Genomic DNA, 20,475 nt, shown 5'->3' on the forward strand with positions numbered 1-20,475 from the left:
CTATACATAAAAAAATTGTTATTGCCATACTTAGATTAAGGAATCTACAGTTTGTAACACAGTATTCATATCTGACATTCAAATATTTGCAGTTTGTGACACAGTCTAAGATCTGAGACTACATGTATTTTTAGATAGATGGTCTTCCATCATACGAGTGTACTAAATCTAGAAACTCATCTATTGAATATACAGGATTGTTTAGGAGCCATAATTTTAATTTCATTTTTAGTTTTGTAATGGGCAATTTGGAGATATTGGGATGGAAGCAATTCAGTAGTTTTATGCCTGCATAATGAGAGCTTTTCTCATAAAGTGTTGTTCTATGAGAGATGATGTGGGGTCTCTCTCTACCTTTAGTGTTGTGATCGTGTATTTCTTTATTAAGTGTTTTGTTTACTGTCATAATGATTATCTTCAGCACATACAGGTTATGAACAGTTAGGATTTTAAATTCTTTAAACAAATTTCTGCAGGACTCCCTGGCACATTTCTTTCCCAGAATTCTAAGTGCCTTCTTTTGTAAGATAAGTACACACATGATCAGACCAAGAAATTTGGTCGAGTATTGTTTTTTAATTTATTCGTCACCCATTAAGATTTGGTTTTCATGAGTTTTTTGCCTCCCAAGATCAAATTCAATATAGACAGATTTATTTACGTTTAATTTTAGTTTGTTTTAATTAAAGTACTGCAGAATTAAGCTTGCTGCAGTATTGGATTCTACCTCAAGCTGTGAATAGCTTGGATTGCAGCATATTAATGTGGTATCATCTTCATATAAGATAGCTGTTGCATGGTTTGTTATGAACTGATTATCATTTACATAAATAATAAAAAGAAGTGGTCCTAATATTGAGCCCTGTGGTGTTTGATTTGTATGCTCCCTCTGTAGTGCTAATAGACACAAACTGCTTCCTGTTTGTCAAGTAGGACCTCATCAGATCACGGGCTATGCCTCGAATGTCACAGTTTCACAGTTTGTCCAGCAATATGGTCGTATCAACACAGTCAAATGCTTTTTGTAAGTCCAGAAAGATGCCACATACATGTTCTTTATTATCTATTGCTTGAGTGACCCCTTCGATTAAGTTGGATGCTGCTGTAATGGTGAACGACCCCTTGACAAACCATACTGCCCCTTAGAAATCACTTTTTTGCATACCAGGAAGTTCCAGATTCTTATGTATATTACTTTCTCAAAGATTTTGGATATTATTGGAAGAACAGAAATGGGTCGAAAATTTTCTACTAAATTCCTGTTTCCTTTTTTAAAAATAGGCACAACTCGGGCAATTTTCAACTCATCTGGAAATAGACCATCTTCCATATGAGAATTGATAACTGTTGATAAAGGTGATGCACTTTTATGTATACATTTCTTAAGAGTGTCCAGACTAAGAGCATCATATCCTGCTGTATGGGAATCCTTTAAGCTACTCACTGTTTTAATTATTTCTTCTTTACTTGTGTCTTATTCCTCATATAATTGTTTTAAATTACTTGTGTCTCACTCCCACCCCCAGAATATTGTGGTAAATACCACTTAGCTGGTGTTCTGCCTTCGTTATTCCCTGGCACTGCTGTTCCTCTCGCCTAGGAGATGCTCCTGGACCTCGGGAGCTTGCTGCAGCAGTTGGCAGCCCTGGTGTCGGACGCACCCGGGCCCGTCACCCTGCCTCCCCCAGAAGGTGTGGGCGGCTGGTACCGGCAGGTGCGCGAGCTCGCCGCTGCTGCGCTCAGGTACGGCTGACTGCGGCTGCCGTGTCCACCATCTGCTTCCTGCAGTATAAGGGGGCTGGTGGGACCTTCGCTGTGCATGTTGTATGTTAATGTCCTCGCGGACTGTAATAATAGTAACCTCAGACTTTAGATGATGCAGTTGTCTACAATGAAGTATTTTGTGAAAGAAGTTGCATATTCAGTCAGATCTTGACAAGATTTCAAAGTGGTGCAAAGACTGGCAACTTGCTTTAAATTTTCAGATATGCAAAATTATGCACTTCACAAAATGAAAAAAATATAGTGCCCTGTGGATATGTAATGAAATGATCACATGGACTCAGTCATAGGTAACGTATAAGGGGCATTCAAATGAAACCGGTCATTAGTGTAAAGTAACGCTAACGATTTTATTAACTCAAAGATGTATTTACACACAGTACACATTCTCAAAAGTAGTCGCCAAAACTGTTGGCACATTTTCCCATTGAGACACAAGCCGGTCGATTCCATCCTTGAAGAAGCCAGTAGGCTGCTGTCGGCTCCAGGCCTGGACCCAGTCACACACTTCGTCGTCCGCTGCGAATCGATTTCCGCGAGTGGCTTGTTTTAGAGGTCCAAACACATGAAAGTCACACGGTGAAAGGTCGGGACTGTACGGTGGATGTTCCAGTGTTTCCCACCAAACCTGGTGCAACGCTGTCTTCACTGCATTGGCCGTGTGTGGGCGGGCATCATCGTGCAAGAGGATGACGCCATTGGACAACATGCATTGGCATTTTGACTCGACGGCTCATCTAAGGTTCTGTAACGTGGCTCGATAGCGCTAGCCATTGATGGTGGTTCCCTTTCCACCAACTCGACAAGCAGTGGGCCCTTGTAGTCGAAAAATAAGAGCGTCGTGATCTTACCAGAACCAATAGATGTGGTGAAGTCGCATGTTTCCACTGCTTGCTCTGACGCTTGCTTTCCGATTTAAAATGGTGGCACCATATTTCGTCACCTGTGACAACACGTGACAGAAGGCCGTATTCCCCCCCACGATAACGTCGCACATGAGTCAAAGACAGCGCCGTTCGGGTATTGCGCTGCTCGGCGGTCAGTTGGTGGGGAACCCACTGCGCACGGATTTTTCGAAAGTTCAAGTGTCGATGCATTATCGTGTGGGCGGCGACCACCCTAATATCTAGTAACTGATGGATATGGTCCACGGTGATTCTGCGATTGTCCGAGACTAAAGCATTCACTTCCGCAACCATTTCCGGTGTGATGACACGATGAGTGTGTCCAGGACGAGCGTCGTCTTCCAGCGACTCGCGTCCCTCAAGGAATCGTTTGCGCCATTCCACAACACTTGGACGACTCAGGCTGTACTCACCGTACACAGCCTTCATCTGTCGATACATTTCACAGCCTCCAACTCCCTCCGCTGTCAAAAATCGAATCACTCCTCGTTTCTGCTTACTCGCCTGCGTGTTCGGTAGTGGATAATAGCTTGTGTGACCACCTTCTCTTCGGCATGAAACCACACTGGCACTGTGCAACATCAAATAGTGTGCACTCATCAGTCACTCTACCAGTAGGTAGAAGCACTGACCGGGTTTCATTTGAACGAACCTCATAGATGACAGACTTTTGTTTATCTGTAGAATACTGGGGAAATGCAATCAGTCCACAGTAGAGACTGCTTACAGAACACTCCTGAAACCCATCCTAAAATATTGCTGAGGCATATGGGACTCTTACCAAATAGAACTAACACAGGATATTTAACATATACAGAGAAGAGCAGCACAAATGATCACACTTTTGTTCGACCCATGGGAGAGACACAGAGATGCTCAAAGAATTGAACTGGCAGAATCATGAAGGTTGATGTAAACTATCGAATGAAAGCCTATTCACAAAGTTACAACAATCAGCTTCAAATGATGACTAGGAGCATACTACAAGTCTGTATGTATTGCTCCCATAGGGATCATGAGGACAAGATTGGATCAGTTCCAGCATGCACAGAGGCACTTAAACAGTCATTTTTCTTGCATCCCATATGTGAATAGAACAGAAAAAAACAGTAGTAACAGGTCCAGTGGGGTGGATCCAATTAAACTTTAGTAAAGTACTTATCCGAACTAGAATATGTTACTATACGAATTCCACATCTTCATCTACATCATTACTCTGCAGTTCACAGTCAAGCAAATGGCAGAGGGTTCATCAAAACACTTTCAAGCAAAAGATGGGCTGTGCATCTGGAGTGTTTTTGCACGTAGTGGAAGCCTACATGTGCAAAAAATATGCATTATCTTTGGACATCTTTTATAATGCTATACCCCTGACAAAACTGCACTGTATGTACAAAATCTATACATTGAAACATTACTAAACAACAGCAAGAATAGCCCAAAGTTGTTAGTTACTATAAAATTAAAGGAAGAAGGATTGTTGTTTGTAAAAGCAGGGACTAAAGGACATTACTCGCCACTTCCTATAAGCACCTTGCTGAAATGATTGAAATCAGTAATTGACATGTCAAAGTTTTTTTGAAACACCATACACAACTACAGCGTACAGGGTGGTCCATTGATAGTGACCGGGCCAAATATCTCACGAAATAAGCATCAAACGAAAAATCTACAAAGAATGAAACTCGTCTAGCTGGAAGGGGGAAACCAGATGGCGCTATGGTTGGCCTGCTTGATGCTTGATGCCGCTGCCATAGATCAAACGGATATCGACTGCGTTTTTTTAAAATAGGAACCCCCATTTTTATTACATATCCGTGTACTACGTTAAGAAATATGAATGTTTTAGTTGGACCACTTTTTTCGCTTTGTGACAGATGGCGCTGTAATAGTCACAAACGCATAAGTACGTGGTATCACGTAACATTCCTCCAGTGCGGACCATATTTGCTTCGTGATACATTATCCGTGTTAAAATGGACCGTTTACCAATTGCAGAACGGTCGATATCGTGTTGATGTATGGCTATTGTGATCAAAATGCTCAACGGGCGTGTGCTATGTATGCGTCTCGGTATCCTGGACGACATCATCCAAGTGTCCTTACCGTTCGCCGGATAGTTACGTTATTTAAGGGAACAGGAAGTGTTCAGCCACATGTGAAACGTCAACCACGACCTGGAACAAATGATGATGCCCAGATAGATGTTTTAGTTGCTGTCGCGGCTAATCCGCAAATTGCGCGAGAATCGGGAACCTCAAAAACGCCGGTGTTGAGAACAACATCGGTTGCACCCGTACCATATTTCTATGCACCAGGAATTGAATGGCAACGACTTTGAACGTCGTGTACAATTCTGCCACTGGGCACAAGATAAATTACGGGACGATGACAGATTTTTTGCACCCGTTCCATTTAGCGACGAAGCGTCATTCACCAACAGCGGTAACGTAAACCGGCATAATATGCACTATTGGGCAACGGAAAATCCACGATGGCTGCAACAAGTGGAACATCAGTGACTTTGGCGGGTTAATGTATGGTGCGGCATTATGGGAGGAAGGATAATTGGCCCCCATTTTATCGATGGCAATCTAAATGGTGCAATGTATGCTGATTTCCTATGTAATGTTCTACCGATGTTACTACAAGATGTTTCACTGCATGACAGAACGCCGATGTACTCCCAACATGATGGATGTCCGGCACATAGCTCGCGTGCGGTTCAAGCGGTATTGAATAGCATATTTCATGACAGGTGGATTGGTCGTCGAAGCACCATACCATGGCCCGCACATTCACCGGATCTGACGTCCCCGGATTTCTTTCTGTGGGGAAAGTTGAAGGATATTTGCTATCGTGATCCACCGACAACGCCTGACAACATGCGTCAGCGCATTGTCAATGCATGTGCGAACATTACGGAAGGCGAACTACTCCCTGTTGAGAGGAATGTCGTTACACATATTGCCAAATGCATTGAGGTTGACGGACATCATTTTGAGCATTTATTGCATTAATGTGGTATTTACAGGTAATCACGCTGTAACAGCATGCGTTCTCATAAATGATAAGTTCACAAAGGTACATGTATCACATTGGAACAACCGAAATAAAATGTTCAAACGTACCTACGTTCTGCATTTTAATTTAAAAAACCTACCTGTTACCAACCGTTCGTCTAAGATTCTCAGCCATATTTTTGTGACTATTACAGCGTCATCTATCACAAAGCGACAACAGTGGTCCAACTAAAACATTGATATTTCTTTACGTACTACACGCATACGTAAAAAAAATAGGGGTTCCTATTTTTAAAAAACGCAGTTGATATCCGTTTGACCTATGGCAGCGCCATCTAGCGGGTCAACCATAGCGCTAACTGGTTTCCTCCTTCAAGACAGATAAGTTTCGTTCTTTGTAGTTTTTTTCTTTTGACGCTTATTTCGTGAGATATTTGGCCCGGTCGCGATCAATTGACCACCCTGTATAGGATTGACCAGGCCAATGAACTGCTATCCTATTATTTATCTCAGCAATGAAACTGATTGCTCTATATCTTGAAATATAATTACACAATGCACAATGCAGTTTAATTAAATGCCTCCCAGAGTGTCTGGTGTCCCAAAACAACAGTCGTCCTAGTGTACGGAATTGATTTAGGTCCAATTCTGTCTCTCAACACAGAATTCTGTGCATTACGCTATATGAGCTGTTCACACAAAGTGCAGTGGATTACGTAAATGAGCACATTAATTTTTTAAATAGTCATTCAATGCATCACAAGAATATTGCTGATGTTGTTTTAAGTGCCAAAGTGGACATTTTTGCTTGTAACTCGAAACTGTTGTCACCATCACAGCACAATGTTCACTAAAAATAAATGCAGAGTACAAGCCTGTGAGTCACAAGGAGAGGAACTGAAGAGTCACAAGTTGATAGATGGAGGAGTGAAAGAGTAAGAGAGCATCTACAAGGGGAGCCCGTGCAAGACCAAACAGAAAGACCAGGTGTGTTCCCAAGTAAAGTACGGGAACCTCTAAGAGAAAAAGTGTGAAAATGTGCACAACTGAGAGATGAAAAAAAAACGTACTGTGAAAGTAACATTTTTTTAAATAAGCAGATGAGACGAATGGATAAAAGACAGAAGGAGTTTACAACAGGAGAGTATACTCTCACTCTCACTTTGAACAGATCTTTACAATGAACTCGACTGATATTTTTGGTTATTATTTTTATGACCCTTTGTCACAGTTTGAAAATCGTGTTCACATTTTGTGTAGTTGTTTCCCATGAAAGAATGCCGTAGCTAACAACTGAATATAGATATGAATAGCATGTAACTAAAAGACACTGGCTGTTACACACGGATGACAGATCTCTAACGGTGTGATATGATGATAACATTTTGTTTGCTAATATCTTTGTGCATTCCCACCATCTCAGTTGAGCATCAATATTCATTCCTAGAAATTCTGTGTTTGTTACACAGTCTATAGGGGTGCCATCTACATTTAATTTAACAGTGTCATTTTCCATCATCATACTGAAATTCGTTGCATTTGTTTTCTTTATGTTCAGTGTCAGTTTCGCATATTGACCACTGTAAACTTCCTTGAGAGTTTCACTTTCTTTCTCTGCCTGGAATTGTCTTGTTTCCTCAGTGACTGTAATATTGCTGCCATCTGCAAAGAGAGTTTGTCCACATGGCTAACACTATTGGGAAAGTCATTGATGTTTAGTAGGAACAGAAGTGGCCCTAATAAGCTACTCCAAGGAAGTGGCTAAATTGGTAGCGGGGGCAGTGTGGAAGGACTGGGCAGTTTTTTTTTTTGTTTTGTTTTTTTTTTTTGTTTAGAGGGTCTCAGGAAACTAGAGAAAGGGTGCAGGGCAAACACAGGGCGAGGATAGACCTAGCGACAATGGGTACTGTAGTTGTGAACTGTTGTAGCTCTTTTGGGAAAGAATCATAGCTCAAAGCACTAATAGAAAACACAGAAAAACTGTTATAGGTGTCACATCTTTGGATTTACAGAGTTCATAAAGTTACACAACATATTTGTGTTTTTCAGTTTTGATATACCATCTGAAAAACAACAACAACACAAAACTGTTTATTTGTCAATGCAGAGCTTCTTGTCTGGAATGTAATTATTGCACACAATGGCACAGAAATGGTCCATAACTGTACTAATATTGTAGGATTGGTCTCTGGATTGCAGTGAGTTGTCTCAGAAGTGACGATGCCTCAGTGACAGCGAAATCTATCTTCATTCAGAATAGATAACAAGTATGTGACAGTGTAAGAAGGACTGGTACTCTGTTAATCCTCTCCTTATGGAAAATGACAAGTCAGTATGCAGAAACAGACTTGTGCATCCCTCCATCTTGCAAGCCTGGTTAATCTTCTCCCATCTTTCCTGAGTTACATATATGCCACTAATAATGTGAGGTACTCCTTCAGGAAACAAGGTAAATAAATAAATCAACATGCCTGTTGTCAGCAAAATTTTCTCATGTCTCATTTTGACTGTGTTTCTTGTTTAACACAAACACTGGTGGAGCTTTAGGAGCTCCACTCCACACGTCCCAGTTGTTTCCAGTGCCTGCCGTGGGACCAGCTTAATCACCTGCTTCATTGTATTCACTGTCATCTGTCACTGGAATGCAAGGGTGCCCCGCACAGTAGTTTGTAGGAGGTGGCCTACATATATGGGTATGGAGTATTTTTAATATTTTGGAAGGCAAATGACAGCTTGTAAGTAGCCATTAAAAATATCCAGTTCCAACCCTGCTAAAAACCTGTGTATTACTGATTTTTAAATCATTTTCTCGAAAGAAAAACACCTGACCACATGCTATGTATTACCCATGTTTTACTTTTGTTGATGTTCATCTACTGTTCAACTCATCTTCCAACTCCTTTCCTATCTCTGAAAGAATTACAAAGTCATCAGCAAGCCTCATTGTTTTTATTTATTCTTATTGAATTCAGTTCCTTTTCCGAGCTCCTTCTTGTTCCCTTTACTGCTTTCTTAATGCACAGGTTGAATAATCCAAGAGATAGTCTGCAACATATAGATTGGCTCACCTACTCTTCTGCATGTCATAGCTTCTCTGTCACTCAGTAATAATGATGACGATAATGATCATAATCCAGTTGTGAAAATATCTTACAATCATATGTCAAATAATGTAAACCACAATGCAGTAACTGATTTTTGATCTCTTCACATTTATTTACAGGGTGATCATAATTAAAGTTAAACTTTCAAAATGCAGTAGAAATAATGCCACTGGTCAGATTGACGTCAAATTGCAATGGAATATTATCAGAGAAGGGGGCAAACGTGTGGCAGAAGAAAGAGAATAGTGTAAAAATTGATCGATAGATAGCACTGTATGTGTCAGAATACGTAAATGAAAACACCTGTCATGCGCACGACTCATTGAAGTTGATATAAACACGCCGGGTACACAGCTTTTCCGTCTTTCGCATGTGTGACATTTGCCGCGACTGCCTTAATGCAGGATCGCCCTCTGCTTGTAGAGCTGTATTACAAGAATGATGGCTGTACGCACGTTCCGGGCACTGAAAGGTTTGAAACAAGATGTTGGTCCAGTGACTGCCGTGGGTCTGGAGAAAATGACTCGGAAATTCGAAAAGGCGGGTTCTTTTGGTGTGCAACCTTGTAGAGGGAAGAAATGAATTGATTCGACATCAGTGGAAGCAGTGGCCACAGCAATGCAGGAGGAGACGAGTGGTGGGATGCACGAAGAATTGCCTGAATGTTACACATGCCCGTGAGCATGGTGCGTAAAATCCTAAGAAATCCCCTTCTTTGCTATCCATTCAAAATTATCCATGTGCACAAGTTGCTTCCTGTTGACCTACCAGCAAGAGAGACCTTTGCCTTAGAATTTCTTGCTCGCATGGAAGTGAACAGTGATTGGCCGTGGAAGATTTTGTGGACAGACGAAGCCAACTTGCATCTGACAGGATACGTCGGTTCACAGCATTGTCGAATATGGGCAATGGAAAATCCACATGCAAACCAACCAGTAACACTTCATCCTGAAAAGGTCAAATGTGCAGCGCGGGTTTATCGCATCATTCATCATAGGGCCAAATTTTTTCAGAGAAACAGGTGCTTCCGGTTCTGTTACCTGTACCCTCGCTGGTAAGCGCTGTGTGTGTCTTTTGCGCGACCACGTCACCCCAGCTGTCCAACAGTGTGGATGTGTCGATGAGATCGTTTTTATGCAAGATGGCGCACCTCCGTACACCGCAAATCCAGTTAGGCAGCTGTTGATGCGCCATTTCGGAAATGATAGAATTATCAGGCGCCATTTCCCTAGAGCCTGACCATCCTTGTGATTTCTGCCTGTGGGGCTACCTGAAAGATGATGTGTTCAGTGTTCTGATTGCAAACTTAGCTGTATTGAAGGCACGCATTGCGAGCACATTCTGAACGTGACCCTGGAAACATTGCCATCAGTTGTGGAACATACTGTTTCTCGATTTCAACTTGCTGCAGAAAACGGTGGACAGCATACTGAACATGTTTTGCGCCAGTCACACGGAAATTAATAATCCGATTTGATTTTGATTGATGCTTTTATGAGGTTTTTGGCCTCCATTCTGACTGGTGGTGTTATTTCTACAGTGGTTTGAAAGTTTAACTTTACTTATAATCACTCTGTACAATCAGTGTTCCTTGCCTGTTGATCCGCTTTGTCACAAGTAACACTCTAAACACTTGTACCACATAGGCAAAGCACATTCATTAACACCCTGTCACACAGTTACAAAATATATGTATCGCTGGCGAAGTGCAGAATGTTTCACACAGTCTCACAAAGATAAATATACAGTGTGTCAACTCGCTACACATTGTTAACATTTTGATATCTGATCAGAGACTGAAAATTAACATAAACTATGCCAAAATTAGAGGACACAAAGATGAAGCGGGTAAAGCAGCATGTCTATTTAACTATGACCTATATAATTAGAATATAGCAAAAATCATAACTACTACTCTGTGATGATAATTTCTATTTACCTGGGGATTCCCAAAGCCCACCAAATGGTTTTGAAAAGGTGAAATTATATGATTTAAATAATCAACCAACTAACAAATTATCTTGTAAAAGTGGGCATTTTTGGAATCAGAAAAATCTGGACTACAGAACTATGGTATTAAATTTTGTAAATATTTATTACTTAAGATTGAAACATTCTAGGAAAACAAACAATTTTTGAAATAAAAAACTTTTGGAAAAATTAAGACATTTGACAGAAAGAGGAGAATGACATCTTTTAAATGAGCTAAGTTACTTTAGAAATAGGCAGCTAACCACCAACTGAAAATTTCATCTCTGTGTGATTTGTATGACTTGTAAATCAAGTGTATTCTTTTAAAGATAATGTTTCCATAAGAAACAAATACACTATTATCCTATGTAGTCCGAAAGCTATCCAATGACTAATAAATTTCCTTGAAATAAAGCACAAATAAGAATTTAAATATTTTCTATAAGTAATATGTATGTGTTTTTTTGCAATAAAACAAAACCAAATAAAGGAAAAAATTTGTATTGATGTGAGGAATGGTATAAGAACAAGTACGATAGGCCCATCTGTCTTACACACTTGTCAAATACTTCCTCCCCATCATGCCCTTCATTTCATGTAACAAAATGTATCATGACTAAAGAAAATTTGTGTTGGACTGGAACTGAAGCCCACATTTACTGATTTTTGTGAGCTGATAGAGTATTAGTTCAGGTGAGTGCTTAAAAAAAGCAGAATGTCACGGTTCACATCCAAATCTGCCACAAATTTTTAATTGTCTCTACATATTTATTCCATTGGAGATCAGCATTTGAGTGCATTTCTTCAGTAATATCATTTCACCTCATTCCAGTGTCGTCCTAACCGCCGTCCGCTTCACGTCTGCTGTGCAGCGAGCTACGTTAATTTGAGTATTAACTGTACTTTTCTTACTTGTCACTTCTTCTTCTGTGTGCTTTTGCTTTTAGGAAGCTTTAATTGTCGAGTGCTAGCAATAGTGTTCCATAGATTTCGTGTTTGTTTTGAATACAGTCAGAGAGAGTCCCTTTAGTCAGCCATAGTGCCAGTAGTGCTAGTGTTTGTTTTCAATACAGTCCAGAGACAGGTAGTGCTATTTTCATTGTTGTCTACAAGAAGTGGCTAGCAACCACAGTTTAGTCAGCCGCCTTTAGTGCATTAGCAGTCTAGTTAGAAGTTGATTAACTCTCTACAGTAAATTGATTTCTTAGGATGGACAGGATGTGTGACTGCTGTGTACGGACGCAGGAGGAGCTGGCCACTGTTCGCGAACAGCTGAACGTGTTGATGGCCGCGGTCAGCCGTCTTCAGGCTGCTGCCTCTGAGTGTAGCGGCAGTGGGGAGTCTGGTGCGTCGCATGGTACACCCCAGGTGTTACATGCTTCACCCACTGTCCCTCCTGTCGAGACATCTTCGCGGGTACCAGGCGCGGTTGGGCCACCCTCTCCCCAAGGGGAGTGGCGGGTTCAGCGGCGCACGAGGCAGAGGGTCAATTTGGAGGCTGGCCGTGTGGCATCGCCCGCTCTGCCTGTGAGTGGACATGTGGCCGCTCCTTCAGAAAGGTCCGAGCAGGCACACGGGGGAGGGGTTTATTAGTGATTGGGAGCTCCAACGTTAGGCGGGTTATGGAGCCCCTTAGGGAAATAGCGGAAAGGTCGGGGAAGAAAGCCAGTGTTCACTCTGTCTGCTTGCCGGGGGGTCTCATCCGAGATGTGGAGGAGGCCCTGCCGGCGGCGATAGAGAACACTGGGTGCACCCGACTGCAAATTGTTGCTCATGTCGACACCAATTACTCCTGCCGTCTGGGTTCAGAGGTCATCCTCAGTTCGTACAGGCGGTTGGCGGAATTGGTGAAGGCGGAAAGCCTCGCTCGCGAGGTGGAATCAGAGCTAACAATTTTGTAGTATCGTTCCCAGAACCGATCGCGGTCCTCTGGTTTGGAGCCGAGTGGAAGGCTTAAACCAGAGGCTCAAACGATTCTGCGGAGATCTGGGGTGCAAATTTCTCGACCTCCGCTACCGGGTGGAGAAATGTAGGGTCCCCCTGAATAGGTCAGGCGTGCACTACACGCCGGAAGCGGCTACAAGGGTACCGGAGTACATGTGGAGTGCACATGTGGGTTTTTTAGGTTAGAGAATTCCCTCCCTAGGCCCGACAAGACGCCTCCTGAGACGCAGCAAGGTAGGAGTAGGCAAAATGCAACAGGGAATAACAATATTAATGTGCTAACAGTAAACTGCAGGAGCGTCTATAGAAAGGTCCCAGAACTGCTCTCATTAATAAACGGTCACAATGCCCACATAGTACTAGGGACAGAAAGTTGGCTGAAACCAGACGTAAACAGTAATGAAATCCTAAATTCAGACTGGAATGTATTCCGCAGAGATAGGCTGGACAGTGAAGGGGGAGGCGTGTTTATAGCGATAAGAAGTGCAATAGTATCGAAGGAAATTGACGGAGATCCGAAATTTGAAATAATTTGGGTGAATGTCACGGTTAAAGCAGGCTCAGACATGGTAATTGGATGTGTCTATAGGCCCCTTGGCTCAGCAGCTGTTGTGGCTGAGCACCTGAAGGATAATTTGGATAATATTTCGAGTAGATTACCCCACCATTTTATAGTTCTGGGAGGAGATTTTAATTTGCCGGATATAGACTGGGAGACTCAAACGTTCATAACAGGTGGCAAGGACAAAGAATCCAGTGAAATTTTTTTAAGTGCTTTATCTGAAAACTACCTTGAGCAGTTAGACAGAGAACCGACTCGTGGCGATAACATATTAGACCTTCTGGTGACAAACAGACCCGAACTATTTGAAACAGTTAACGCAGAACAGGGAATCAGCGATCATAAAACGGTTACTGCATCGATGATTTCAGCCGTAAATAGAAATATTAAAAAAGGTAGGAAGATTTTTCTACTTAGCAAAAGTGACAAAAGGCGGATTACAGAGTACCTGACGGCTCAGCACAAAAATTTTGTCTCAAGTACAGATAGTGTTGAGGATCAGTGGACAAAGTTCAAAACCGTTGTACAATATGCGTTAGATGAGTATGTGCCAAGCAAGATCGTAAGAGATGAAAAAGAGCCACCGTGGTACAACAACCGAGTTAGAAAACTACTGCGGAAGCAAAGGGAACTTCACAGCAAACATCAACATAGCCAACGCCTTGCAGACAAACAAAAATTACGCGAAGCGAAATGTAATGTGAGGAGGGCGATGCGAGAGGTGTTCAATGAATTCGAAAGTAAAGTTCTATGTACTGACTTGGCAGAAAATCCTAAGAAATTTTGGTCTTATGTCAAAACAAAATGTCCAGACACTCTGTGACCAAAATGGTACTGAAACAGAGGATGACAGACTAAAGGCCGAAATACTAAATGTCTTTTTCCAAAGCTGTTTCACAGAGGAAGACTGCACTGTAGTTCCTTCTCTAGATTGCCGCACAGATGACAAAATAGTAGATATCGAAATAGACGACAGAGGGATAGAGAAACAATTAAAATCGCTCAAAAGAGGAAAGGCCGCTGGACCTAATGGGATACCAGTTCGATTTTACACAGAGTACGCGAAGGAACTTGCCCCTATTCTTGCAGCGGTGTATCGTAGGTCTCTAGAAGAGCGTAGCGTTCCAAAGGATTGGAAAAGAGCACAGGTCATCCCCGTTTTCAAGAAGGGACGTCGAACAGATGTGCAGAACTATAGACCTATATCTCGATCAGTTGTAGAATTTTGGAACACGTATTATGTTCGAGTATAATGACTTTTCTGGAGACTAGAAATCTACTCTGTAGGAATCAGCATGGGTTTCGAAAAAGACGTTCGTGTGAAACCCAGCACGAGACTCAGAGAGCCATAGACACGGGTTCACAGGTAGATGCCGTGTTTCTTGACTTCCGCAAGGCGTTCGATACAGTTACCCACAGTCGTTTAATGAAGAAAGTAAGAGCATGTGGACTATCAGACCAATTGTGTTATTGAAGAGTTCCTAGATAACAGAACGCAGCGTGTCATTCTCAATGGAGAGAAGTCTTCCGAAGTAAGAGTGATTTCAGGTGTGCCGCAGGGGAGTGTCATAGGACCGTCGCTATTCACAGTGTACATAAGTGACCCTGTGGATGACATCGGAAGTTCACTGAGGCTTTTTGCAAATGATGCTGTGGTGTATCGAGAGGTTGTAACAACGGAAAATTGTACTGAAATGCACGAGGATCTGCAGCGAATAGACGCATGGTGCAGGGAATGGCAATTGAATCTCAATGTAGACAAGTGTAATGTGCTGCGAATACATAGAAAGATAGTTCCCTTATCATTTAGCTACAATATAGCAGGTCAGCAACTGGAAGCAGTTAATTCCATAAATTATCTGGGAGTACGCATTAGGAGTGATTTAAAATGGAATGATCATATAAAGTTGATCGTCGGTAAAACAGATGCCAGACTGAGATTCATTGGAAGAATCCTAAGGAAATGCAATCCGAAAACAAAGGAAGTAGGTTACAGTACGCTTGTTCACCCACTGATTGAATACTGCTCAACAGTGTGGGATCCGTACCAGATAGGGTTGATAGAAGAGAGAGAGAAGATCCAACGGAGAGCAGCGCGCTTCGTTACAGGATCATTTAGTAATCGCGAAAGCGTTGCGGAGATAATTTAGGTGAAGTAGTGTGTAAGTTAGCAGTTAAGTCCCATAAAATTTCACACACATTTGAACATTTTTGAACATAATAAACTCCAGTGGAAGACTCTGCAGGAGAGACACTCAGTAGCTCGGTACGGGCTTCTGTTGAAGTTTCGAGAACATATCTTCACCGAGGAGTCAAGCAGTATATTGCTCCCTCCTACGTACATCTCGCGAAGTGACCATGAGGATAAAATCAGAGAGATTAGAGCCCACACAGAGGCATACCACAATCCTTCTTTCCACGAACAATACGAGACTGGAATAGAAGGGAGAACCGATAGACACTCAGGGTACCCTCCGCGACACACCGCCAGGTGGCTTGCGTAGTATGAATGTAGATGTAGATGTAGATGTAGATGTTGATCTTCATTACGTTCACCCTCATTATCTCTCTTCATTTCATGTCAGTGAAATTGATTCAGTTGTTTTCCTACTGTTGTTTGATTATAGCTATAGTATGTATAAGAACATTATCCCAGTCAGCTGTAAGATGTTTTCCTTAATTACAGGTCCATAATTGAAAATCAGACAGAAATCGGCCGAGTGAGAATCGAAGTCAGAGAAGTACCCAGTCGAGAGCTGCCACCTGCGGGAAACAGTCGACCTGACAGAGAGCTGACGACGCCAGCCACCTCGGAAGGGCTCCGTACTCGGACACAGGCGACTCGTCGCGTTCACGCCCGCAGTCCTCACGACGCCGGTCGACGAGAGTCCTCTCGCGCCTCGGTCGAGGCGGGGCAGAAGAGCAGTGCGAGTGCAGACGCCGGCGACGACCGGTCCACCGGGGTGTGCGGGGGACAGTTTGCTCAGCCCGGTATACAGCTGCACACTGTGACCTGTTCGTCAAACAAGTCCACACCGAGGGAAAACCCGACCGAGAGTGAGAGCAGTTTCCCGCACAGACGACGAGCACTAAACGTGCAGGCGGCCACGCGTGCAGGTCGGGTGCGCGAGTGCTCGCAGTCTCACCAGATGTGTGACAGCGACCTCGGCCCGTGCCTCCAGGTGAAGGGTCGCGGAGACGAGAGCCGGCCGGACAGAAGCGGCGACAGCTCGTCCGACGAGGAGAGCGCCGTCGACATCGCCTGCTGCTCGCACTCCTGTCACCACCACACGTACCTCCGGACGTTCGTCGAGTCGCAGAAAAAATCGCGGCGGCGCAAGGAAACGGAGGACAATTTGAGTGTCGATAATAGTGGCTGCCCCGAGAATGAGACAAATGGTGTAGACGTCGGCACCGCCACTCCACACTCTCGGGAAACTCTACATCCGTCCCGTGTACCCTCTGTACCGTCCACAAATACTTATATTGGCTGCAGTAAAATGAGGAGAGACAGTAGAGGCTGCAGTTCTGTACCTATTGATGTGGACGCTGAGCAGAAATGTGAGGACGATTACGCACAGAACAAAAGTGCGAAAAATTGTGTCAGGTCCGAGACACACAGAAGATGCACTTCCAATGAGAAGCTTTACGAGCCTACCGACCATTTCCAGAGGCAGAGAGAGCATACGGAGCGACAGTCCGGCAGACGGCACGAGTCGCACTGCCCCTCGGGAAGCGGAGGACGGCCCGTGACAAACGGCTCTGCCGAAAGCTTCTGTTCGACACCTTCTCTCGGAACCAGAGAGTTGCCCCACCATTTGCGAGGTGATGTCGAACTTCTCGAGAAGTGCCCGACTTCTTCAGACTACACTGAAACTATTTCTAGCTCAATTACAGCCTTGAGAACATCGTACAATTCCGCCAGTTCTTCGTCCGTCCCGAAGACGAAGCCGAGGTCACGCCGAGCTGTCCGGCCGGCGACATCGTCCGGTACAGATGTGCAGTATGTGAGTGGTTCACCGAAGGACCGGGATATCTCGCAGGGGAGAGGCGGAGAGCGTTCGGAGTCTGCCTGTGACGAGAGTGCGACTCTGACCCCCTGGTCCGGCAGCCTGTCAGCACCGCAGAGCCTCCACCTCAGGTCAGTCTGGCACCAGATTTGTTTTGCAATAAGTTGTCAGCCAGGTCCTAAAAGTTGTGTGTAGATCTTCTGTGATCTATCGAGTGTTCCGTGTAGCGAGGGAACTGCCACACATCAGTAACTTTCTGCCACATATTTCAGTGAAGTCTTCTGGCCATTGGCGTGAGCAAATTGTTGAAAGTACTCTCAGCTCATTTACTCTCAAATAACCATGCAGGCATTACTTGAGCATGTGTACTTCTGTTGTAAGTCTCTGCACTACACTCCAAGAGCTCACATAACTGCTATCAGGTCAGACGTCTAAATTCAGTAAAACTCCACAAAGATATCAGTTATGCAGCCCAAGGTGTTTTCCAATGAGAGGATTCAGTGCAGTATCCAACTGGAAACTTCTGCTACGACTGATCGGGTCATCGTACAGTTCTATTTCTGGCAATTCATTGATGATTGAATCTCAAAAGTTCGATGTACAGACCATAACATTCATTTGATTGTAGTCCACTGAATCACCAGTAGAAATTCTGACAAATTATGCTACTGGTAATTTGTGATGAAGTAGTTAGTGATTCACTGAACTGAATGATTTTTATCACATCACAGAATATCCCATAGAACTTTTTGTTCTTATCTGCAGGAAACCAAATAGTGTTTATAAAATATGTCATATTTTGTAAGATGTTCTTAGACTTCAAGGAGAACATAACAAATCCAATGCCAAAGATAGCACTTGCTGACAGATGTTAAAATTACCACACTATTGGTTTAATAAGTCACGTTTGCAAAATACGACCATGAATTCTTTAGAGAAGAATGGAAAAACTGGTAAAAGCTGACCTCAGGAAAGATCAGTTTAGATTCCAGAGAAATGTGTGTACACGTGAACCGATACTGACTCTATGACTTATTGTAGGAGACAGATGAGGCAAAGGCAAACTTACATGTATAGCATTTTTAGACTCAGAGAAAGCTTTTGACAATGTTGACTAGAATAGTGTCTTTGAAATTCTGAAGGTAGCGGGGGTAAAATATAGGGAGCAAAAGTCTATTTACAACTTGTAAAGAAACCAGATGGCAGTTGTAAGTGTCAGATGGCATAAAAAGGAAACAGTGGTTGAATAACGAGTAAAACAAGACTGCAGCCTCTCGCCCATGTTATTCAGTCTGTACATTGAACAAGGAGTAAAGGAAACCAAAGAAAGAATTGGAATTGAAATTAAAGTTCAGGAAGAATAAATTAAGATTTTGAGGTTTGCCAATGACATCGCAATTCTTTTAGAAACAGCCAAGGACTTGAAAGAGCAGTTGAATGGAATGGACAGTGCCTTGAAGGGAGGATATAAGCAAAACAAAAGCAAAACAAGGACAATGGAGTGTAGTTGAAGTAAATTGGGTGATGCTAAGGGAATTAGATTAGGAAATGAGACACTGAAAAGTATTAGATGAGTTTTGCTATTTGGGCAACAAAGTAAGTGATGATGGCCAGAGTAGAGAGTGTTAACACTGAATAGGGACTTAAGTGTTAGGAAGTCTTTCCTGAAGGTATTTTTCTGGAGTGTAAGCATGGATAGAAGCAAAACATGGACAGTAAAAAGTTTAGACAAAAAGAGAATAGAAGCTTTCAAAATGTGGTGCTACAGAAGAACTGTGAAGGTTAAATGGGTAGATTGCGTAAATAATGATGAGGTACTGAATAGAAATGGGGAGACAAGAAATTTGTGGCACCATGTGGCTGGAAGAAGGGATCTGAGGTATCAATGGATCACCAGTTTATTATTGAAGGGAAGAGAGAGAGTGGGTGGGGGCAGAGGGTGGTGGAGGTAAAAATCATAGAGGGAGACCAATACTGTAAGGAGATTCAGAAGGATGCTGGTTGGAGTAATTATTTGGAGATGAAGAGCTTGCACAGGATAGAGTAGCATGGAGAGCTGCATCAAACAAGTTGTCAGACTGAAGAGCACTACAACAACATTCTCAGATTTGTTTTCCTGTCATTTATAACATTCTTCCTCCTGAAAATCTCCCATTTTTGCATTTTTCCCCTTGCAATGTTCTTTCAGATCCAACTGTTATAAAAAGAATTTGATACTCCATCTACACTGAGGTCGATAGAGATGGAATGTTACTGCAGTTGGAAAAAATACAAGAGAAAGAAATCAGTAAAGTGTCACTGCATGACTTGGTAATGGTCCCACCTCACTTCCAACTGTTGTCAACTCCTGTTGCCTTTTTTACTTGTACTGCATCTTAAAGTGATATACTGATTAGTCATGTACACCTTAGCACATGTCTCACCAATGTACCCTTTCACCTTGTGAAGGTTTCTCCCAGTAAAGGAAACAATTAGCAGGCATTTTTGGCTAGGAAGCCCTGAGGGACAATGTAAAACTTAATTGAAAAGCACTTTTTCTCTCACTCACATTGCCAACATCCCTTCAAAACATGTGATTGTTGTGTCCTAAATAATCTGTGTTGTGTGTCTGTGTTTGACAAATGCATGTAGAATTGAGTGTCATGTTTTGTGGTTCTCGTTGTTGACAAGTGAGGCTTAGAGCAAGTCCCCATTGCCCCCTGTTATGCCACAGAACAGTATACTGTGAGAGTGACTATGTAAAGGATGCTAGGGACCCCTGGCTGGATGTCACTTCAGTAGGAGAGACAGACTTCAAAGTGCAAAGCAGGCAGAACTCAGCTCCTCTGGTTCAACTGCAGACATGCTAGTGCCACCTCTAATTATTGTCTGTCTGGTTACTTGCTGCTGTTGTTGTCGTTCTTGTGGCCTTCAGTCCGAAAACTGGTTTAGTGCTAATCTTCATGCTACTCTATCCTGTGCAAGCCTCTTCATCTCCAAATAACTGTTGCAACCTACATCCTTCTGAATTTGCATATTGTAATCATCTCTTGGTCTCCCTCTATGGGTTTTACCCCTACACTTGTCTCCAGTGCTAAATTGGTGATCCCTTGATGTCTCAGAATGTGTCCTACCAACCGATCCCTTCTCCTGGTCAGATTGTCCCATAAATTTCTCTTCTCCCCAATTCTATTC

The 20,475-nt window shown here is 42.9% G+C and overlaps 1 protein-coding gene across 1 annotated transcript in view; it reads left to right on the forward strand.

Annotated features, from left to right (window-relative positions):
- The window catches only part of LOC124551115, a 409,786-nt gene that overhangs the window by 379,572 nt on the left and 9,739 nt on the right, over positions 1 to 20,475 (forward strand). The window contains exons 8-9 of the mRNA XM_047126062.1: positions 1,601 to 1,743; positions 15,978 to 17,432. Of these exons, the coding sequence (XP_046982018.1) occupies positions 1,601 to 1,743; positions 15,978 to 17,432 (1,598 nt within the window). The remainder of the gene's footprint in view (positions 1 to 1,600; positions 1,744 to 15,977; positions 17,433 to 20,475) is intronic.

This window comes from Schistocerca americana, chromosome 9 (genome assembly GCF_021461395.2).
Source record: "Schistocerca americana isolate TAMUIC-IGC-003095 chromosome 9, iqSchAmer2.1, whole genome shotgun sequence".
Taxonomy (NCBI): Eukaryota; Metazoa; Arthropoda; class Insecta; order Orthoptera; family Acrididae; genus Schistocerca; species Schistocerca americana.